We start from the raw sequence: 24676 nt of genomic DNA, 5'->3' as shown, positions 1-24676 counted from the left end.
GCTAAACGAACACCGGATACCCCCCTCCCCTCACCGGTTCCCTCTGTACTTCCCATTGGGGTTGCTGAGCTGTCTGCATCCCCACAGCTGCTCCAGCGGTGCGGGATTTGAAATACCCGCTTTTCTCCATGCAGCACTTCCAAAATGGACCGGAATGATTTCTGATTGGCCAACACTGTCACAGTGAACTGATCTGTCCTGAAAGCACTGCCCAGATTTCAAATTCTGGGACCACTGGAGTGGCTGCAGAGGCGCTGACAGCTCGGCCATCCCAGAGGTTAGTAGAGCAGAGGGGGAGGGGGTTGGTGGTGAAGGTGCCTGGTGTTAGTTCTCCCTTACATTTTTTTATTTTTTTTTTAAAGGTGAACTTTAAAAAAAAAGTTTTAAAGTGAAAGTCCAGTTGTATACACAGGCTTCCACTGTAACTTCCTTTTTAAAAATGCTTGCTGCTTGGCAGTATATAGCTGCAGTATTTTCTGACTTGCTGACCTGGAACAAGCTCGTAAATTAGAAAAAATAAAATCCGAACCTCTAAACTGCATACCTTTTCCCAAGTCAGTGACCCAGAGAATATAGGTGTCATTGGATCAACAAGGCAAGTAACCTTTTCAGGAGAGGTCAGCGACTAGAGGTGTCTTTCTGCTTGTCAGCAGTTATGGATCACAGGACTCACTGAATAGTATTACAAACAGATAGCAGGCTTGTATGCATGTAACCATTTGTCTGAGGTTCAGCACTACCAAGGCCAACTGCCAGTTACAACTCAGGAATTATACATATTTTCACTTTTCACATATCCCTTTTCTTCACCCTATATTTTATATATACAGCCCAGGGTTCCTAAGCATTCTCCGTTCACAATGCTACCCATCGTACACTGGGCTCTGTTTTACTAACTGATGGTGACACAGGCAGATTTCTGCATAATGTTTGCTACAAAAAATAAAAATAGAATGTAGTGCATCTCTACAAGATGTCTTGGGTGATCAGTTTATGGTCTCTTTAATTAGAATCTCCTTTAGAGTGGGAGCGTTGCTTGTATTGTGTCCAGCCTCTTCCAGCTTCCGCAAGGCAGCATTAGAGCCCATTTTGTCCCTCCCCACCTTCCAAGACAACTGGATGTGGGCAAGGAGGAAAGCAATAAGGAATTTCATGTTTTGCTCTTGCGATTCCTGCATAAGGGTTAGTGCCTGTTCGCTGTACGCCTGTGCGTCTGCCAGAGTATCCAGCTCCTGGTGGCAAACCACCAGCCCAGCAAGCACAATAAGTCGGTGGGTAGACGCCCACTTCGGACAAAGCTTTTCTTGGAGGTGCCAGCAATTTGTCCATTTTGGGAGGGCTAGATTATTTAATCCTGTACATGTAAGCTGCTGGGCCTTCTGCATGTCACTCAAGTAGAAGAATCCCAGGAATTGTGGAGTGTGTCGTAGAGTGGGTAGTGAAGACACATGGCAGAGGAACTGCTCAAAGGCAAGACTGCGTTTTGCAATGGTTTCTGCTGTGAAGGTCTTGTGCAGACGCTTACGAGGAAAAGACACCTCGTACATTTCATCAGGATAATGAGAGTGTAGACTTTTCATCAGTTGTTCCATATCAGAGTATTGACAAGTGATAAAGGCGGGTGAAGGATCATATTGTCCTGAGTGTAGAAGGCAAATGGTGTACATCTGAAAAGGGAAATATGAAAAGGGTAGGTTAGAGTGGCATGTGTGAAGCTACACTGTATAAAACAGACATTCCAAAATATGTTTTACACAAAGGAACTCCTAAAATAACTTTCAGGAAACCCCAAGTAATTACTGCATCTACTGCTTATGGTACATTTGGGTGAATAGTAATCAGAGATATGGAAGAATAATACATAAAGCTTGTTTAAAGCAGTAAAAGTCAAAGCTGCTGCCTCTGGAGCCCGGAGCCACTGTGAAATCTCCCTGTTTCGGCCATGAGTGGGGGGAGAAGAGCACAGGCAGGAGGGAGACGATGCTGCAAGAAGACAACCCGACCAGGAATGGAAGCCGGAGCCTGGATGGAGAGGATGCCTGACGCTGCTGAGCGTGCACTGGGAGATAAGAACACCTATCCTATTGCTAAATCGGGTGAATTAACAGGCAATCCCACCAAATATGGCCACAGGTAGCTACGTTTCCACAATTTCTCCAGCGGGTGGGGGAGTGGGAAGGAAGCATGCCGTGGAGTTTTACAGGCGTATAGTGCCAGAAAATGAAAAGGTTATATTTCGACTTCTGCCATTTTTGATGATAAAGAGAAGGGGTAAGATAATTGCACATTTTTTTTCCCTCTGTGTATCAGTAAGGGAAGAATGAAGGTCGGCTTCCCAATGAGTAAGATAATCCAGGTATTGAGGCCATTGCATAGAAATGAGCGTCTTGTAAAACTGCAAGACACAGTGCAGCGGTTGATCTTTCTGACTTAGAAGTGACTCCATAGGGTTTAAATCCTGTAAGGTATGAAATTGTTGTGGTAAGGAACGTAGGAATTTGCGTAAGTTTGGTGTAGCCCCATTTGTCCATAATGGTAGCAGTTCTGAGTGACAAAGTAAAGATTAGCGGCAGAGTTCTAATTTTAATGTTGTTTAAACACTTGCCTACTGGGCACTTTTACCCCCTTCATGCCCAGGCTAATTTTCAACTTTCAGTGCTGTTGCGCTTTGAATGACAATTGCGTGGTCATGCAACACTGTGCCCAAACACAATTTCTATCATTATTTTTGAGACCAAGCTTTCTTTTGGTGGTATTTAATTGCCACTGGGTTTTTTTATTTTTTGTTAAACAAAAAAACAAAAAAAAAAAAAAAACGGCATTTTTAAAAATTGAAATTTTTTTTATTTACAACATTTTTTAACAAACTTTTTTTTTCTTCACCGATGTGTGCTGATGAGGCTGCACGGATAGGTGGTAGTTTAGGCAACTTAGTTCATTAAAAGTAACGAAGAATGCGTGTGGGTTTCTCTGCAGGGAGAAAGGGAGGCCAAGTCGCCTTGGACATTGTAAAGACGGGCCTGAAAACCCAGGCAATATGTGAAAAAGTGTGAACTATCTCGCACGAAGCAGAGTTTTAATCTTGGAGATAAATTAGGTGTTTTTCTATGCTCTTAAAAATCGATCTAGTTGTCTGCCCAGTTTAAACCCCCCCCACCCACCCTCCTTTCATACAGTTTCTGAGAAACTAGCTGAAAACGCTGCTTAATATCAAAGTCAAGCAAAGCTTTAAGTTCTTTCCTTTTCTGCGTTAGACTCTGAAAATGGGTTTTGTGTAGGGAAAGCTTATGTGCTTTCTCCAATTCTGCCACTTACCGTAAAACTTCTGTAAGTTGTTGACTTTGCTCCTTCTTTTTCCTTGCCCTAAGTTTCATTGATTTACCCCTCATCGTAGCTTTGTGGGCTTCCCATAGCATGGAAGGGATTGTATCGGAGGTAGCATTATCTCTGAAATATTGTGTTAAAGAAGCCGATAAGAGGGACATGTCAGTTTGGTTAGAGAGTAGGAAATCATTTAATTTCCAGTTGCTTGGGCATCGAGGCAGAATGGGCAAAGGTATAGTGAATGGTGCGTGGTCTGAGGGATAGGCAGTGCCAATAGAGGCTGAATGCAGTAGGGAAATGTGGAGATGATTGATAAAGATCCTAGAGTAAGAGTCATGTGTTTTGGAATAATATGAGCAGTCTTAGGGTGAATCAAGCGCCAGGTGTCTATCAGTTGGGTATCATGGAGGCGTTTCCTAATAAAAGATCACCGTTTAAAGGGAATGGTAGAGTGACCCTGGGAGATATTCAACACAGGATCTGGAACTGTCTTGTGTGCTTTATTTTTTTTTCTACTCTTTTTTGGTTATTGGGTAGGGGTACGTTGTACCTGATACCCATTCACATGGGAGGGTGGGATCTGGGGGCCCCCTTGTTAAAGAGGGCTTTTAGATTCTGATAAGCCCCCCACCCGCAGACTCCCAGTCCAGGGTTGTCGGGAAGAGGCCCTTGTCCCCATCAACATGGGGACAAAGTGCTTTGGAGGGCACTCTGAAGCACCCTCCCCATATTGATGGCAAGCAGCCTTGTATGGTTCAAGAGGGGGGCACTCGCTCGTCTCCCCCCTCCCCTCCTTCCTGGTCTGCTAGGCTGCACGTTCGGATAAGGGTCTGGTATGGATTTTGGGGGGGGGGGGGAAACATGCCCTGCTGTATAAAATTAGAAAAAAAAAATGAAGTTACATGCACCTGTTCATACAGGTGCAGAAAAATTTGGCTTTGGGTGTTGGTGGTGACCTAAACCAAAAACATTGTTGGAACCTATCATAATCAAGATTCAGGGATAGGATAGGCAGCATAGGCAGTCTTCAAGGGATCCCAGATCCCTAGCAAATTCAATTAGTTACATCAGCATCAGGGGCTTGATAGCTGCTGTTGATCTAGGACTGATTCATTTTGATAAATGTCAGCCGGTCAATGGCGTCTGTGGACAGACGCACTCTTTTATCCGTCACAATACCTCCAGCAGCACTGAATGTCTGTTCGGAAAGCACACTTGTAGGAGGACAGGCCAGAAACTCAATTGCATATTGAGCAAGTTCTGGCCAGTGGTCCATTCTTGAGACCTAGTAACCCAGTGGATGCTCAGTTGTAAAGGTCTCCAAGTCTGCTCTTGCCCCTAGATCATCTTGCACCATATGATGCAGGCTCTACCAATGGTTGCTTAAACCTAACAGCCCTGGGCGCTGAGGACTAAAGAACTTTTTAAAGGCATTGGTCAGCCAGCCGCCTTCTCCACCGCTCCTCTTTTTACCAAACAAAGCCTCAGAAACACGTTGTCCAGGAAATGGTAAGCTCCCAGTGTTTGGAAAGGTGTTACACAAATTGTTCTTTAACCACTTTCAGACCGGAGGATTTTCCTCCTTTATGACCAGACCCTATTTTGCGATTCGGCACTGCGTTACTTGAACGGATAATTGCGCGGTCATGCGACGCTGTACTTAAAAAAATTGGCGTTCTTGTGAGGAAAGGATGTCCTCCTCTTCCTCCCGCTGTTCTGCCTCAAGTGCCCTGTCCATGATTCCATGAAGCGTGTGCTCCAGCAAGTAGACTAGAGGGATAGTGTCACTGATGCATGCATCATTGCAGCTCACCAACCTTGTGGCCTCCTCAAATGGTGACAGGACAATGCATGCATCCTTTATTAGCCGCCACTGGCATGGCCAAAAGAAGCCTTTCCTTGTGCCATACACAGGTACTCATTGATAGCCCTCTGATGCGTGTGCAGCCGCTGCCGCATTGTCAATGTTGAGATCCACCTGGTGGGCATGTCACAAATGAGGCGGTTTGTGGGCAGGTTGAATTCCCGTTGAATGTCAGCCAGCTGAGCACTGGCATTGTATGACCACCGGAAATGGCCACAGACTTTTCTGGCCTGGTCAGATCTTGTAAGCCCAGGTACCTGTTCAAGAAACGCTGCACCACCCAATTTAGGACATGTGGAACATGTGTGAAGTGTCCCTGTTGGAGGGTGGAGAGAAGGTTGGTGCCATTGTCGCATACAACCATTCCTGGTTCAAGCTGCCATGGGGTCAAGCACCTCTGAGCCTGCACCTGCAGAGCTGACAGAATCTCTGCCCCGGTGTGGCTCCTGTCCCCTAGACAGACCAACTGAAGCACTGCATGGCATCTTTTAGCCTGACTGCTTGTGTAGCCCCATGAATGCTTAGGGAGCACTGCTGGTTCAGAGGACAATTCAGCAGAAGAGGCCATAGAGGAAGAAGAAGAGGAGGGGGTGGAGCAGACAGATGTGGCAGAATCACCCCCAGCTTTTTGGAGGCATGGTGGCAGAACAAGCTTTAGCACTGAACCCTGTCCTGCACCCTTCCCAGCTGCCAACAGAGTTACCCAGTGCACTGTGAAGGAAATGTAACGTCCCTGACCATGCCTGCTGGACCATGAGTCAGTCGTAATGTGAACCTTCCTGCTGGCCGCTCTGTTCAACAAGGCCAAAACATTGCCTTCCACATAATGGTACAGAGCTGGAATGGCCTTATGTAAAAATACATTTCTTTTTGGAACCTGCCACTGTGGTACATCAAATTCCACAAATTCACAAAAGGGGCAGAGTCTACCAGATAAAACAGCAGCAGTTGTAGTGCTAGCAATTTGGCCAGGCTAGCATTTAGACCCTGAGCATGTGGATGGCTGGGACATTATTTTTTTTTATGGTTAAGCAATGGGGGTAGCGAAATTTGCCTGGTGCTGAAATCAGCAGGTGGTGTACTGCTAACAGATTGGGTTCAAGTACCCAATAGCTATACCATCATCCCTCTCAGTGCATGTTTTTGAGACTACTTGAGGTATAGTAGGGGTAGAGATCCCAGATGAGGAACAAGGTGAAGTCTGCATTTTTTTTTTTTATGATGTGGTTCTTTCAGGTGCTGTTGCCAATGGACTGCATGGCAGGTAGTCACATGTCTTGTCAAGCATGTGGTGCCCAAGCGCCTGGTGTTTAGGCCATGCTTGATCCGCTTCAGACAGAGATTGCAAACAGCAATGCTGCGGTCTGCTGCACATATGTTGAAAAAAGCCCACACCAATGAACTTTTGGAAGTCAGTGGGGAGTTAGCAGCACCCTGCACCCATGGAGCTCTGTGGTGTGATGCAATAGGGTGGCTGCCCTTAAGCCGGCTCCTGGAGGACATTCTGCCTCATTGGAGTTGTCCCTCCTTCTCACTTTCCTCCTATATTCTCTCAGGCACCCAAGTACGATCAGTGACCTCATCATCCCCTCCCTCCTCTTCACTGGAGCAAACTTGGCAGTATGCTGAAGCTGGGGGAACATGACAGCTAGTTTCTTGTCCGTCATTGTCACCCCCCTCTTTCTAGGTTAATGTTATTCCCTTCCTCAATCTGGGAACCAACATCGGGGAATTCAAATTGCTGCGCATCCTCCAGCATTAGGTAACTGACACTATGATCAAATAATTCAGGTGAATCCTCCGTGCATGATGGTGGGACTACGTAAGGTGTAGGTGTAGCTGTGTAGGTGGCAGCTGTGGTGGAAGGCAAACTAGTATGAGCCTGGGTGATGGAGGATAAAGACAGCTTAGTTATCCACTCCACCAACTCTTCTGCATGCTGTGGTTCAATAACACGGCCATCACTGGAAAAAAGGGACAAGCATGCCCCGCCTGCAGAGGATGCACCATGTCAGCGACCACCACTTTTCACTGTGGACACAGAGGCTGCTTGCCCTCTTTTAGTGGCCTGTGAGCGTCTGCCTCTCCTTGTTGGCCTTTCGAATATAATGAGGATTTTTTGGAGGGTTTTTATAATTTTTTATTATAGAATGTGAGATAGAAATATGAAGCTTGGGTGCAATACTTTTGTGCTTGGTGCACTATAAACCGTTTTATTATAGTTTTTTTTTTTAGTTTTTTTTTTTTAATAAAGAAAAACTTAAAAAGAAAAAAAAAAAAAGAAAACCTCTGCTGATCCACAAGGAATAGCACCTGCGACGCAGAAAGGGGGGGGGGCAGCAATTATGCCCTAAATAATATTAGTCTTGTTTCCCCACAAAAAAAAAATCATTGCTGACGCAGAAGGAATAGCACCTGCAACACAGAAGGGGGGGGGGGGGGGTAACTAATACTACAGCAACAAAAGCTGATGGTGCAAAAGAAAAAATGAATGGAAACAATATATATATATATATATATATATATATATATATATATATATATATATATATATATATATATATATATCAATGAAAAAAATGGGATCAATGGGGGGACACAGATGTGTTGTATACACCAGCACTTCAGTGGCACCACTACACTGTGTTACACAAGAATCGGCACAGCACTACACTGACAGCACTACACTGACAGCATTACACAAGAATCAGCACAGCACTGCACTACACTGACAGCACCACACTGTTACACAAGAATCAGCCCTACACTACACTGCACTGACTGAAAGCACAATCCACTAACTACCTGCTTAATCTCCACTCCTAACGCACTACAATGGGCTGCCGTGTAAGCAGTCTTATATAAAGTGTGGGGCGTGGACTTAGCCTCTGAGCCATAATTGGCTAAAGGCACCCTGCCTTTGACCAATGATGGCTCTGACAGGACATTGTGCTGTGATTACAGGTCAGGTGCATGCATTGGCCAATCACAAGCACTTAATGCACTGCAATCGCACTGCAACCTCCCGCTGAGCGCTCCAGGTGTTCATGTGTTCATCGAACACACGAACACCCGATGTTCGAGTCGAACATAAAGCCCGTCACTACACATTATATACTGGAACTAATAACCCCATCCTAGGAACAGCTATAATATAAGAAACTGTAAGGTGCTAATAGAACTCTACCTGTAACAAGTATATTCAATATGATTGAAATAGAAAACAGAATTAAAACATTACATAAAATGTCCAATGGTAACAGTATGACTATAGTATGGATATATACTGTAGTATGGACTATAGTAAGAGACAAAACCCTTGTTGCAGCAGCAAACAGACATCAGGAAAGTCCCCACTTGGCATATATAAAATACTGTGCTTTACTGGGAGTCAAAAACAGAAACAAAACCGAAGCCTCACTTAACGTGCAAGAGCAGATTACATGGGATAACTGAAGACAAAAACTGTCTCACTCATTTTTCTGTGAAGATCCAGGAGTCGCAGTGCTTTACTTTTTAAAAGGAGTTTTGCGCCATTGGAATTTCGGTGTTATGGAGAACATAGGGATATGTCCCTGCCAGCCTGGTAGTTCCAGGGGTATCATATTGAGATCATGGTAGAAGGTTGGAAGATCTTCTGGGAACCACATCAGTGGCCATTTTTAGTAGCGGTAAGGCAGGGGGGGAATCCCTAGTGATAGGTGGCTCCATCAGATCTCAGAAGAGGTCTAAGAGCTCGGCGGCATCCCAGGGTTTCTTTGAATATGTCTGGAAAGACGTTAATAGCAGCACCTTTAAAGTCAATGACTGGGTGCTGCTGAACTTCACCTCAATAGCATTCTTTTCCTCAAAGTCATTTTAGACAGATCATGTCTTGTGGGTGCTCTGCCGATAGGTTGCGGGAGACATAGGGCCCAGTGTATTCAATCAAACCGCAGTGGGCTGTAGCTGGTTGTTTGAGGACTGTGTTGAGAATACTCCACACTGTGACCTCCAGATCTACACCTTTTGGTTGCCTTGGGTAGTTCCTGAATGCAGAGATTATTCTAAAGAATTCTGTTCTCAAGATCCTTCAATTTGTAGAGAGCAGTTAGGGGGGCAACAGATAGTTGAGTAACTCGCTCCTGTAGTTCTTTAATGGCCTCCTTGCGGATATCCTGGCATTTCTTTACATGGACTAATAGAAGGGAGGGACTTGTTTGTATGGTTATGAGCTCCTTTTTTATTGATTTTTTCAAGGTTCTGAAACATACCCACCAGTTCTTTCTTCAGGCCTCACATCAGAGATGACTCGTCAGAGCCCACAGGGGAACCAAGGTCTTCCATGCAGTCGGACCTGAAAGAGGAAGCCGGAGAGCTTCTGCGAGGGGAGGCCAAGTGGGTGGATGGCAATCTGCTGGCTCTAGTAGAGAGGGCCTGCACGTCTAGATCACCGGGGCTCTCTCTGTCCCCAGCCAGGAAATATTAAATTGAGCCTGAGGAAGGCATTTTTGCAGACGAGCGTCTCCCCAGTCATTTGTCAAAGGTAGCACAAGAGTTGAAGGATCTAGACAGCATAGCTGGGCAGAAAAAGCTGTGCTTTGGACAGAGCTCATTCTATCTGTCAGCACTTACATCACTGTTGTGCCCTGTAGTGATGTAGGGGCCATCGGATGTTACTATAGCGAGGGATGTTGGATGTATAAGATATGTCGGATGTAGAAGATTCTTTAGCCACCATAACTCTCCAAGACAAAAAAAACAGCACCATGGGCCGCATTAAAGATATAAAATAGTTGACAGGTTCACTTTAATGGTGAAGGTTTGTTTAAGGGTGTTTTCACACTAGCACTTTTGGTGCGCACCCGGGTTCGATTGACGTCAGAATTCGGCTCTTTTTGATGATGTGAACACTGTCTTTGAACTCGGGTGCGCACCCGTGAACCATACCCGAGTCCACTTAAAAAGGGTGGTCTGGGGTACAGTTCATGTGAACTCCAGTACGGTTCGCTTCTGACGAAAACGCAACCGTACCAAAGCAAGCAATTCTATCCATTTTGACACCTTCTCGTTTACAGCGGTTGCCAAGCAACATGAGTACGCGCCGGCTGCAGCTTGATGACACAAGTGTACCGCAGTTCAGATACAAAAATCAAATGTGAACACAGTCCATCGAGGGCAGGGGGAGGGGGGAGCAATCAAACTCTGGTTCGGACCAGGCAATCGCACCAAGTGTGAAAACAACATTAAAAGTACTTATGTCATCGTACATAATGGTAGCTATATAATTTCTGACATCACCAGGTATGCATTGATACTAGTATATATGTCATTAGGAAACATACACTCACCACATGTTTGGCATGACTGTCACGCACAATATTAGCCTCTGTCACTTTGAAAATCAACCTGACAGGTACGCTGTGATCTCGAGTATTTGCCCACATCTCCCTCAGTTGTTTTGTCAGAAGAGGACAAGCAATCGGCTCCTCCAGTAATCTAGCTTCTGCAAGGATGAATGTTCAGATACAGTAAATGGATAAGACAAAAAAAGGTGTTTTTAACCTCATGTGCACAATCTGCATTAAAACTGAAGGCGGTGGACTTACATGTTACATTCTAAATGTACAATCTGCTTTATCTTTCCTAAAGTTATTTAACGTAAGGGCATATCAAACAAATCGGGCCGGCCATACTCAGAGCGAATTTCTTTCCTGCAACCACGAGTCGCTCAATTTTCCCATCAACATAGACAGTGTTGATGCAGGAATCCCACTTGCTGGGCCATTGTCTTCTCTTCAGGGGGGGAAAGTAGAGGGCGGGGGAAGCCGCCCCCGCCGGGGGAAGACAGTAATTATCACTAGTGGCTATAGCAGCCGCTAGCAATAATCGGAAGAGAATCCGGCAGGCTAGTTGTACACAAGTTTATCGATCAACTTGCTACATTCAACCTGCCCATTAACAGTTCGAATCTCGGCCGGTTCCTGCTGAACTTTCAATTTTCAGTATGTTTCTAGATAGTTGGATAAAGCTAATGCAAATGAGGGAAAAACGTATACACCCCATGCAGTGTGCTTGGTGGGAATTGAACAGTGGCGGCTGGTGCATTGGGGTCGCAGGGGTGCCGCCTCCCCTATTTTTTTTTTAGCATGTGATTAGAGCCAGAGGTTTTAATAGGCTAAAAAAAAGGGTGGACTCACCCAGTTGTGTGACAATAGCGAATGAATATTCACTATTGTCACACGGATCCTCCTCCTGGCCAATCAGGAAGCGGGTCTGAGACCCATTTCCCGATTGACTGAAAGGAGAAGCCATGCCATTGGCCATGGAGGAGGAGGGAGGAGACGCAGAAGACCGAGGGGGAAGAAGCCGAAGCCGATTATGATTGATCCAGATCTGAGGCTGTGTGAGCATTTGACCATTATGGAAATAGTGGTCCACCTTATACTGTAAGGGTCAGTGTGTTCATCAGTGTCAGTGGAGGATCATATCTGGCACCTTAATGTGAAACGTACACCTTTGTGGAAGATTTAGTCTGGCACTTTGATATGAACTTTACATTTTTTGGTCTTTTCACTTAATTTCTTTTGTTTTTTCCTATATGTTTTTTATTTAGAAGCGCTTCATTTTGTATTGTAATGCTGCAAGGCAAAAGTAATAACCACCTGGCGACCCCCTTACTGTCAAGGAGCAGAGAGTAATGGCCAATTCAAACTATTGGATTGTGATAACCACAACACAGGTCAACAAATCCCTCCCAGTGTGGTGCCATTCATTGTGAATGTCATCCCAACCCACTGCACAGTATTGGGCAACACGTCTGCACTGCAGAACATCACAACACACATGCCATGGGTTATGGTGAGCTTCAGTAAAACAAAATGGTCATGTGCATTGTTGGGTGCATTGTTGGCCCCTTTACAATGAAAGGCTAAACCTGGTATGTGAATCCAGCCTAGTGCACCAATTCCCTTTGTGCTTTGTTGTGTATATGTAAAAATAGATCATTAAAAGATTAATGATTAATACACAAATTACACAAATGTCCTAAACTGATGTATAAAAAATGTATCAATGAAAAAAACAAAAGTAGCAAAAAACGAAAATGGACTAATACAAGAATTTCAATAGTACCTTACTGGAGATCACTATTTCCTCCAGCCATAAGCCTGGTGATAAAAGAAACACAGGGGCTTCCATTGCTGCCCTCTCCTTCTGGGAAAATTAGTTGCCTGGCTGTCACAATGACATTCTTCTTCTTCTTCTTCTTCAATACTTTAGGTCGCTAAACAAGAACAAGTATGCAGATAAGCGCTTGACTGTCCTCTGACTTTCCTGATCTGCATACAGTATTTGTTCCAGTTTATTGACTCCAGTGGATCATAACAGGCAGGCAACTGACGTTTTCAAAAGGAGGCTAGCAATGGTAGGCCCCAGTATTTCCCCATAACAGGTCTACTTTAACCACTTTACCACCGGAGGATTTTGCTGTCTTATGTCCAGGCCACTTTTTGCGATTCGGCACTGTGCGACTTTAACTGACAATTGCGCGGTTGTGCGACACCGTACCCAAACGAAATTTACGTCCTTTTTTCCCACAAACAGAGCTTTCTTTTGGTGGTATTTGATCACCTGTGCGATTTTTACTTTTTGCGCTATAAACAAAAAAAGAGCGTAAATTTTGAAAAAATAACAATATTTTTCACATTTTTTTTATATGAAATTCCCCCCCCCAAAAAATGTAAAAATCTAAATTTTTTAAAATTTTTGGCCAATTTGTTTTCTGCTACCCATGTTTGGTAAAAAAAAATCACAATAAGCGTATTTTGATTGGTTTGCGCAAAAGTTTTCGCGTTTACTAACCAAGGGAAAGATTTCTGTAATTTTTGGTGGTTTTTTTTTAACGAGTAATGGCGGCGATCTGCGATTTTTTTTTTTCAGCGGACAGATCGGACCCTTGACTGACATTTTTGACACTTTTGGTGGTACCAGTGACATTACTACAGTAATCAGTGCTATACATATGCACTGTTACTGTAAAAATGACACTGGCAGGGAAGGGGTTAATTTTATTGGAGAGGGAGGGGTTAATGTATGCCTGGTGCTTACTAACGTGTGTGGGGGGAGGTGACTGAATGATACAGGGACAGATCGCAGGTTCAGCTATGCTGAACCTTGCAATCTGACCCTGCCTGTCACTTAGGAGATCCGCCCGCTTTGTTTACACAGGCGGGCGGATCTCCAGACTCGATTCCCCAACGATCGGGGAAGAGCGGCGGTGATCACCTCCCCTGGCCCGACTCCCGCTGTGACTGAAAACAGCGGGAGCGAGCCTCCGGCGGCGCGCGCGCGCCTCCCACTAGGGGAGGAGTCCAGCGACGTAGGTCTACGTCGCTGGACGGGAACGAGCCACTTTGCCGCAGTACAGTCAACGTGACTGGTCGGCAAGTGGTTAAAATTTAATTTCAGCCAAAACTATTTTTTTTTTTCCTTGGTGGCGGTGGCGGGATGTCCATGTGTAAACATGAGTACTGTGAGTCCAGGCTGCATGGTGGCGCACCTGCATGGAGAGTGTGTATAGTATAACAACATGACAGCCTGGTCTCACAGGAGATGGGTTGGTTGATGTTGGTTTTCATTCAACCCAGGGGATGAGCAGTGCTGGACAGGGAGTGATAAGCCTGTGGGATAAAGGACAGTGCCAAGGATAAGATGAGTATTTTAGCAAAAGCTGCTTTTTAATTTTAACAGATACATAGCAGCAATATAGAAAAAAAAAGCAAAACTAGAGTTCTGCTTTAAAGTTGTTGTAACCCCCTACATACAGGTGCATCTCATAAAATTAGAATATCATCAAATCTGTAATTTATTTCAGTAATTCCATTCAAAAAGTGAAACTCATATATTATATTTATTCATTACACACAGAGTGATATATTTCAAGCATTTCTTTCTTTTAATTTTGATGATTATGGCTTACAGCTACTAAAAAAACAAAATTCAGTATCTCAGAAAATTAGAATATTACATCAGACCAATAAAAAAAAAAAGGATTTTTAATACAGAAATGTTGGCTTACTGAAAAGTATGTCCATGTACAGTATAATTTGCACTCAATACTTTTAGTTGGGGCTCTGTTTGCATAAATTATTGCATCAATGCAGTGTGACATGGAGGCGATCAGCCTGTGGCGCTGCTGAGGTGTTATGAAAGCCCAGGTTGCTTTGATAACGTTCATCAGCTCATCTGCATTGTTGGGTCTGGTGTCTCTCATTTTCTTCTTGATAACCCACAGATTCTCTATGGGGCTTAGGTCAGGCGAGTTTGCTGGCCAGTCAAGCACAGTGATACCATGATCATTAAACCAGCATCTTCATAAAGCTAGTCAGCACAGGGAAGCATGAAGTGGTCTATAATTTCCTGGTAGAGGGCTGCACTGACTTTGGACTTGATAAAACACAGTGGACCAACACCAGCAGATGACATGGCTCCCTAAATCATCACTGACTGTGGAAACTTCACAATGGACCTCATGCAATTTGGATTCTGTGGCTCTCCACTCTTCCTCCAAACCCTAGGACCTTGATTTCCAAATGAAATGCAAAATGTCCACAGTCAGTGATGATTTGGGGAGCCATGTCATCTGCTGGTGTTGGTCCACTGTGTTTTATTAAGTCCAAAGTCAGTGCAGCCCTCTACCAGGAAATTCTAGAGAATTGTATGCTTCCCTCTGCTGACCAGCTTCATTGAGATGCTGATTTCATTTTCCAGCAGGACTTGGCACCTGCCCACACTGCCAAAAGTACCAATTTACTGGTTTAATGATCATGGGATCACTGTGCTTGATTGGCCAGCAAACTCGCCTTATCTAAACCCCATAGAGAATCTGTGGGGTATTGTCAAGAGGAAGATGAGAGACACCAGACCCAACAATGCAGACTTGCTGAAGGCCACTATCAAAGCAACCTGGGGTTCCATAACACCTCAGCAGTGCCACAGGCTGATCGCCTCCATGTCACACTGCATGGATGCAGTAATAAATGCAAAAGAAGCCCTGACCAAGATTTGGGTGCATACTATACTGTACGTGGACATTCTTTTCAGTAAGCCAACATTTCTGTATTGAAAATCCTTTTTTTATTGGTCTTATGTAATATTCAAATTTTTTTGGGTTACTGAATTTTGGGTTTTTACTAGCTGTAAGCCATAGTCATCAAAATTAAAAGAAAGAAATGCTTGAAATATATCACTCTGTGTGTAAGGCATCCATATATAAAATATACGAGTTTTAGTTTTTGAATTAAATTACTGAAATAAATTAACTTTTTGATGATATTCTATTCTGATGAGATGCACCTGTATACCCAGTGAAGTGACTAAGATCAGGGGATACACAGAGATTAAACAAATCTTCTTATGTAAGTTGTACCTATTTATTTGCAGCTATGTCTCCTCTACATCCTTCTAAAACACCCAGATCAGAGGATTTTTCTCAGCTCCAGCAGGCAGGGGTCAGGGATTTGATGTCACGCAATGCAAGAGAGGAGAGATGATTGTAACCCCAGACATCAAGGGTGGGAAAGGACACACCTCCTCTACACAGAATAACAGGGAAGCATGCACGTTGTCAATCACCAGCTGTGTGCTGGAGGGTGGGCAGAGCTGTCACTCAGGATTCTGTGGTGTCAGGTTAGATTTTCAGAAGTGATTAATGCAGATAGCAGAGAGAGAAGAGACCAGAAAGTAACCAGACTAGAGGCTTTGGATATAGTCAAGTACACACTTTAGAAAGATATGCTTTGGTCAATTTGCATTTCAGAGGTTTACAACCACTTTAGGTTCACATAGGTGCTAAAACAAGGAGCTTGATATGCAATTTGAATGTCTTTCAATGGCCCCCAACTGCTGGATCAGGAAGGGTGTACCAAACTGAATAGTTGAAGCGGAACTCCACCCAAAAGGGGAAGTTCCGCTTTAAGGACTCATTCCCCAATAGCCACTTTTGAGGAGCGGGGGGGGGGGGCAGTTACCTGATTTTGATTTTCCAGAACAGAAGTTCTCCTCACTCTCTCCCCCCTGCAGGCTTCTGGGACACTGATAGGTCCCAAAGGACTGCATCCACCAGTCAGGATGCGCAGCGTGACTCGGGCATGCGCAGTGGGCACCCGCCTGTGAAGCCCCAAGCTGTCACAGCTGGGTGCCCATAGTAAAGAGGGAAGATGAAGATGGCTGGGATGAGCTCACCTCTGGACCGTGGGACAGGTGAGAAGCTGTTTTTTAAAAGTCAGAAGCTACACTTTTTATAGCTGCTGACTTTTATTTTTTTGACAGGTGCCTGGAGATCCTCTTTAACGACATCCACATAACAGGAAGTTTGTTTTCCAGATTTGTGTGGTTAAATAGCATCATGTAAGGTAAAACTCCACCAAAACTCAAGAAAACTGCAGAATGCACCATCTAAACTATATTTATTGTGATGTAATTTATTTGAGATGAGATTTTCTTGCCCGGTAGTTAAGTACCAATTCCATTGCTCTCCTCGGAGCCCAGGCTGTCTTCACTCAAAGTAAGGGTCCCACTCAGCTGTCCTGCAATATCTGGATCATCCACCAACTCTGCAGTCTCTGGCGGTTCCTCAGGTGGCTCAGGGTCACTTTGATTTTTCAAACTGAAAGTACCGAGAAGCTGAGGAAATTTGGATGCCATCTAGAATGAGATTTAAAATTGATTGAGTAGTCAATGCTGAGCAAAAATGCTTTTTCTCATGACCTTCAGCTTCTTTAAAGTAACTCTGTAACTAAAATGGACCTTTAAAAAACAGATGTTCTGGTAAAGAATAAACAAAATACTTACTTCTGCCACTGCTTACAGTGCTTAACACAGCATTGATGAGGAGGAATCACCTGCTGAAGTTTTTAAGAAACTGACACTTCCTGGAGTGTCAATCTCCTGTTTCCCCTGCAGCACTCACTGGTTCCTCCTGCTTACTTCCATGTCATTACAGTGTCCTGTAGAGGAATGCAGGCCAGTGGGAGGAACCAGTGAGTGCTGCATGGGAAACAGAAAATGGACACTCCTGAAGTGTTGGCATCCCAGCAGACTTTGTGGGATGATTTCCCAGCAATGGAGAGACGTTCATCAGCATGAGCAGGAGGAGAGTCAAGTTTTTGGTCTCATCTTTACAGGTAATAGTCCCAATCAAGATTTTATATCAGTGACAGGGTCACTTCAAAGATCATTTACTGCTTAGTAGAGATAATGTAAATATCTGAATGTCCATAACCTGGTAACAGTAAATCATTGCTATATTTTACTATATGTCCCTCCAAAAAGAATATAGTACTATTTAATAGAATAATTAGATATACATATGAAAATACCAACCTAATGTGAGCAATCTTATCAAAAAACCTTTTCTATGTACACAAAAGGTCTATTTCTCTAAAATATTACCTAATAAATAATAAATTAAACCTAAAGTGAGCAATCTTATAAAAAAACGAGCTTCTATGTATCGTTTGTTATTATCTAACTACACTGAACAAAATTATAAAGCAACACTTTTGTTTTTACCCCCATTTTTCAGTGCTGAACTCAAAGATCTAAGACTTTTTCTATGTACACAAAAGGCCTATTTCTCCCAAATATTGTTCACAAATCTGCCTAAATCTGTGTTAGTGATCACTTCTCCTTTGCCGAGATAATCCATCTGCCTCACAGGTGTGGCATATCAAGATGCTGATTAGGCAGCATGATTATTGCACAGGTGTGCCTTAGGCTGGCCACAATAAAAGGCCACTCTAAAATGTGCAGTTTTATCACACAGCACAAAGCCACAGATATCGCAAGTTTTGAGGGAGCGTGCCATTGGCATGCTGACTGTAGGAATGTCCACCAGAGCTGTTGCCCGTGAACTGAATGTTCATTTCTCTACCATAAGCCATCTCCAAAGGCGTTTCAGAGAATTTGGCAGTACATCCAACCGGCTTCATCCAGACCATGTGTAACCACACCAGCCCAGGACCTCCACATCCAGCATCTTCACCTCCAAGATCGCCTGAGACCAGCACCCTGATAGCTGCTGCAACAATCAGTTTGCATAACCAAATAATTTCTGCAAAAACTGTCAGAAACTGTCTCAGGGAAGCTCATCTGCATGTTTGTCGTCCTCACCGGGGTCTCTACCTGACTGCAATTCATCGTCGTAACCGACTTGAGCGGACAAATGCTCACATTCGATGGCGTCTGGCACTTTGGAGAGGTGTTCTCTTCACGGATGAATCCCGGTTTTCACTGTACAGGGCAGATAGCAAACAGCATGTATGACGTTGTGTGGGTGAGCGATTTGATGATGTCAACCTTGTGGATCGACTGGCCCATGGTAGCGGTGGGGTTATGTTATGGACAACGAACACAGGTGCATTTTATTGATGGCATTTTGAATGCACAAATATACCGTGACGAGTTCCTGAGGCCCATTGTTGTGCCATTCATCCACGACCATCACCTCATGTTGCAGCATGATAATGCACGGCCCCAAGTTGCAAGGATCTGTACACATATCCTGGAAGCTCAAAACATCTCAGTTCTTGCATGGCCAGCATACTCACCGGACATGTCACCCATTGAGCATGTTTGGGATACTCTGGATCGGGGTATACAACAACGTGTTCCAGGTCCTGCCAATATCCAGCAACTTTGCACAGCCATTGAAGAGGAGTGGACCACAATCAACAACCTGATCAACTCTATGCAAAGGAAATGTTTTGCACTGCATGAGGCAAATGGTGGTCACACCAGAAACTGACTGGTTTTCGGACCCCCCAGACCCCCCCAATACAGTAAAACTGCACATTTTAGAGTGGCCTTTATTGTGACCAGCCTAAGGCACACCATGGGCGTCTGCAATGGGGGGCAAGTGCCCCCTCCCCCCTGGAAAAGTCCTGGCCTGCTCTAAGAGGGGAATCTATGGGGACCATGCTCTAAAGGGGATCTATGGGAGACCCTGGCCTGGCCAGGTCTCAAGCGGGATCTATGGGGACACTGGCCTGCCCTAAAGGGGATTTAGGGGGATCCTGGCCTGCTTTAAAGGGGGTCAAATTGGCTATGTATATATATATTCTTTTCAGGGAGTGCCTGAAGTACCTGGTGGTGCAGGAAAACCTGGTAGCACGGGGAATATAGGTGAAAAGGTAAGAGTAAAGAGGGATCTATGGGGACCCTGCTCTAAAAGGCATCTATGGGGGACCCTAGCCTGGCCTGCTCTAAAAGGGGAACTATGGGGCGAAAAGGGGCAGAGCATGGGTGACCTTAAAATGATGCCCCCCTGAAAAAAGTTCTGCCAACGCCCATGAGGCACACCTGTGCAATAATCATGCTGTCTAATCAGCATCTTGATATGCCACACCTGTGAGATGGATGGATTACCTCGGCAAAGGAGAAGTGCTCACTAACACAGATTTAGGCAGATTTGTGAGCAATATTTGGGAGAAATACATAGAAGCTATTTTTTTTTTGCTCACATTAGGTTTATTTTATTATTTATTAGGTAATATTTTAGAGAAATATACCTTTTGTGTACATAGAAAAAGTCTTAGAGCCCATTCACATTGAGGCGACACGACTTCGGGGGGGGCGACCTGTGAAGTCGCGTGTACCGCGACTTCGGCGCGACTTGCAGAGACTTCACGTAATGGAAGTCTATGCAAGTCGCTCCGAGGTCGCCCCAAAGTAGTACAGGACCCTTTTTCTAAGTCGGAGCGACTTGTGTCGCTCCTATTAGAACGTGTCCTGTACTACTCAATGGACCACGACATACCGCGACTTGTCAGGCTGACAAGTCGCCTGACAAGTCGCGCTAATGTGAATGGGCTCTTAGATCTTTGAGTTCAGCTCATGAAAACAAAACATGGGGCAAAAACAAAAGTGTTGCATTTATAATTTTGTTCAGTGTATATGGGGCAGCCCTTTTTATCCTCTTATCTCAATTATCTGCCGATTGAAAACCGAATCTCTGCAGAAATGATCCGCCAGTGATCATGTAATCTTGGCTGCCTTGCATAGGAGCAGGGAAACAGCAAATATTTTTTCAACTACACAACACCTTCTCCTCTCTTCATCACTATAACATAGAGGTGTTTTGCTGTCCAGAGAAAGGGCTTGGCACAGTGCTAACTGATAAAAATGCAGCACTGGCAGAGGGAACAAGAAGTTGTCAGGTTCAACAGGTATTTTTGAACTTATAGAATGCATATAATAAAATGCTTCCAAGGGTATATTTAACAGAACAAAAGGGAGCACTAAGAGAAGTTCATGGTTAGGGTTTAAATCCACTACTATGATCTATTTACCTATTCACACTTGCCCGTTTTCCTGCAGTAAAACACATGCTTTTTCAGTATGAAAATACATGGTAAAGAAGAGTTCCGGCCTGGGGGAAAATATTAAAAGTCAGCAAATACTGTAGCTGCTGACTTTTAATATAAGTACACTTACCTGTCCAGATACTTGCTCCTCCCGAAAGGTGCGAAATGTGGCAGCAGAGGGGGGGAGGAAGCAAACAAGCGGAGCTTCCCTTTTTGGGTGGAGCTCCGCTTTAAGTAGAAATCCCATTATTTGCAATGCGGCTGGGTTCCATCTATTCACTGAAGTTTAGAATGTTTTAAAGGGAAACTATAGGGGGCCCTATAGCCCCCTATATATATATATATATATACCACAGTAGCAGGGTAGGTCAAGTTTCTCTTCCACTATCACCTCATTCTGTGTTAGGCCTCATATACATGGATGATTACCAGCTCCTACATATAATTCTCCGCATTTTCCACCTCCCGGGGAGCCACATGTGCCACGTACAGCCACCAATACAAGTAAATGGCTCTTGTGAATGGCGCTTGTGAATTACCAAAAGTGTATCAGGACAGCTGCAACAATAATGTTGATTTTTCACAAAAATTACTACGATAATACAATCTGTACTGTGATTTATAAACAGAGTTGTATAAAGTACTCAAAACTCATACTTGAGTAAAAGTACAAGTGCTCGATCAAAAAGTGACTTGAGTAGAAGTGGAAGTGCTCGATCAAAAAGTGACTTTAGTAGAAGTACTAAAGTATTCAACATTTTTTGTACTTAAGTATTGCAAGTAGTTTTTTTAAAAAATGTTGCTACTCAAGTACTGAAAGTAAAAGTACCAGTAGTTTTGAAAAAAATGTGCTACTCAAGTACTGAAAGTAAAAGTACAAGTACTGTGTTATGTAGTTATTAAAGAAAGAAGTCAAAAGTTTATTAAAGTTAAAGTTATTAAAGAAAGAAGTCAAAAGAAGTCAAAAGTCAAAAGTACACATGACATTATACACATTTTTTGAGCTTCATGAAACCTGTCACCTACTGTTCTGGCAGTGGTAATTTTTATAATTGTAACGAGTAACTATGCAGCACAAAAAAAAAAAAATATCGGAGTAGAAGTATTGAAATCATCGAAAAAATGTAGTGAAGTAAAAGTGGAAGTAGGAAAGTACAGATACCACCTTTCGGTACTTACAGTAGTGAAGTAGTTCTACTTAGTTACAATACATCTTTGTTTATAAAGCAATAAAAGTGAATCATAAGAAGTTCCAGTGTTGAAACATAAGAAAAATTGTGAACAACAAAAAACATGAAGTCCAATAATGTGACAACCGATCAATGAAAAAAGCGAAGAATCTTGCGTTTCTGTTTTAGAAGTGGAATACCTTCACCACATGAAAACACCTCCACCTTAGGTAAAGATGTACTCTTACCACAGAGTATGGACCCTCTATTATGGAAGGTCACATATGCCTTGGTATAACCTCCATTAGTGGTAAGACCATAAAAGACAAACAGCAACCGTATTCAATCAGCCACAGGGCACTTCTGGTCAACTAGCCTCAGGCCATCCGTAATGATGGCTTTGAACCCACTTGGTCAAGTTCAACTTGGTCAGAGTTCCAGCAAGCAAAAATGTGGCAAAATGGCTGAACGTGTCTGTGCTCAGATTGCACTGCTGTTTATCCTAAATATGTGTACAGAACTTCTTCAATGATACAGAACCTTTGCATTTGAGGAGGAACGCCATATTCACATGCCTACACAGACCGTACATGTACTACTGTGGTCAGTTTGTGGCTTTCACTCCCCTCCCAGCTCTGCCTTCTGTTTAGGGGACACAGGATGCTGTGTGTGCCTGTACTGTCATGGTTTGATCTTTGCAGACATGACCCAGCCCAGCTTTGCACAATTGTGTGGCAGCAGCCTTTGGAGCCCAGGATGCCAAGCCTGCATAGAATTCATGTAATCACTTAAACATATGAAAAAAATATATATTGATGTAGCACCCTCCTAGGTAGATGCTAGGTAAAACACAAATGTGACCCTATTCTGCTTATCAGGGGGGTCTGATCTGTCAGTTAGCCTGTCACATGTTTCCATGTGTGTTCTCTTGAGTCTGGGGAGTCTCCCCACTGTATCCATTGAGGGACCTTGTTGGACAGTAGAGGAAACCTAGCCAATAGCACACCAGGGTTTATGACTGTCCCAGTGGGTGGGCATTGCTGCAATGCATCCTGGGATTGGGAATAAATCTGGAGGGAGCATGTGACAGGGTGTCTTTGGGCGGTAAGCCAGGTCCCAGGAGGAGGGTGATGGCTGTCTCTCCTCCTGTTGCTGAGGAAGGTGGTCCAGGCAGATGGGCTAGGGACCAGGGGATGAGCTGTGCTGTAGTGTAGAGGATCCAGTGTGTGCAGACCAAGTGGAGCTGTGGGGCAGGATTCTTCTGGAAAACAGTATCATGAGTACCTAAGCATCTGCCCAGGGGTCTGCCTAAGAGAGGGGACCATTTCAGAAAGGTCCAGGGGATCCAAGAGCCAGCTAACCCAGTGTGTTACTGTAAAAAGGGGGTACCAAGTTGTAAAGCCCTGAAGATTAGGGGGTAAAGGGGGCGCCAGGAAGGGCCCTGAAGTTGCTCAGCTGTACAGTCTATTTTTAAGGACAGTTACCTTAGGAAAGGAGTGCCTAAGGAAGCTAAAGGACTCTTTCACAGTCAAAAGGCAAAGTACTGTAAATTAAGCGGCCTAGCTGTGACTAGCTCAACTCAGCGTTACTCAGCATTTTACCAGCGTTAATCAGCATTTAACCAGTGTTAATCAGCATTTATCAGATCGTCCCTGCTTATTGTGCATAGTTTAGTTTCTTTGGAGTATCCCACTCATCCCTTCTCCTATTCAAGTTCCTAATAAAACATAAAAACCATATAAACTGGACTGGTCCTTGTCTGAGGTAAAAACACTTGGAAACATGTCAGAATGTTCTACTGTTGCTAATGGTAACCCAGGGGAACCCACACTCAGCAGCTCCCATGGGAGTAGTACTACATTTATAAGATTTGCTTGTTTTTGTTTAAAAAGGTTTGCCTCAGATTATTATTGCATGCTATTAAAATGATTTAGGATAGGCAGGGTTGACATTCCCTTTAAAGATAAGAACTAGGAGGGCTAATTATACTCCTTGAAATAACACAGGAAGTGTACACAGGACAATTCTGAATTTCAGACATGATCAACCAATATTTTTTTCCACTTATCAAACAAATAATGTAGCGCTACCCCCGCAGGAGCCGTTTGGTAATTTTGGTTCTCTGTTCTGCGCCTCAACTCCAAGAACAACCTCAGCCCCTCTGGCACACCTGGTTGAATGAAAGTTACTGCATGCACCTATAAGAACACAAGTGTGGATACCTTTAACTTGACTGTGAATTAGTATTAGGAACTAGGTACAAGACTGTTCAGTGGTGAATTAACTCAATGTATCGGTGTGGTTTACAGTAAATGGGGGTTTGAGCATAAATGTGTATACAGAAGGTAGGTTCAGACACAGTCTGCTAGTGTCAGGGCACCATCCGCAACGGAAGTGCTCGAAGACCTGGCAGTCCTGCCTGTACCTTGCATGGTCGCAAGAGTAAGGAGTACACAGGCGCATAACAAATGCGCAGATGTGCAACCATACACGCTCCCGACCTGGCTTGTCCCAGAGCTGTCTCCTGCCCGCCTTCTGTGTTTGACCTTGGCTACCCATCTAACCACGTCTGCTCTGATACCCACCTGGCTCCTGACCTTGGCTTCCCACTGACCACTCTCCAATCTCTGCATTATTCTAGACTTGCAACGTCTCACAGGGTGCCACCTGTCTGCTGACTTCACTCCAGCACAACAGCTGTACTCTGGAATTTCCTGCACACAGTCCAGAAGGTGACCCATGCTAATTTGGGCCTGACTTCCCCTGTTTCACTCTCAGGGGGGGTCTGGAACTTAGCCGCAAGGGAAGCCCTCTCTCGATTGGCTTCCAGCACCAGGTATGTGATAGCTAGACAGTACAATCACTATGACAAAGTAACTTAGAATGGCGTTCTGTACCACTAGAATGAAATAAGCAAATAAATCAGCAAAGTCCGCAATAAACAGTACATATAAGCATTAACCGCAATGTGAATA

At 44.1% G+C, this 24676-nt stretch overlaps 1 protein-coding gene across 1 annotated transcript; it reads right to left on the bottom strand.

Moving 5' to 3' along the window:
• Positions 1-815: 815 nt before the first annotated feature.
• LOC309566883 (sorting nexin-21-like) lies at positions 816-24442 on the bottom strand (the record flags this gene model as incomplete). Its single annotated transcript, XM_082272229.1, has 4 exons — positions 816-1667; positions 10519-10673; positions 16690-16873; positions 24287-24442. The coding sequence occupies 4 exons, from the start codon at positions 24440-24442 to the stop codon at positions 987-989; spliced, it is 1176 nt and encodes a 391-aa protein (XP_082128355.1). The 3' UTR covers positions 816-986.
• Positions 24443-24676: the final 234 nt, after the last annotated feature.

This window comes from Pelophylax lessonae, assembly GCF_965119305.1.
Source record: "Pelophylax lessonae genome assembly, chromosome: 11".
NCBI lineage: Eukaryota > Metazoa > Chordata > Amphibia > Anura > Ranidae > Pelophylax > Pelophylax lessonae.
Note: the sequence above shows the minus strand (reverse complement) of the source record. Positions and strands in the feature narration are given on the sequence as shown.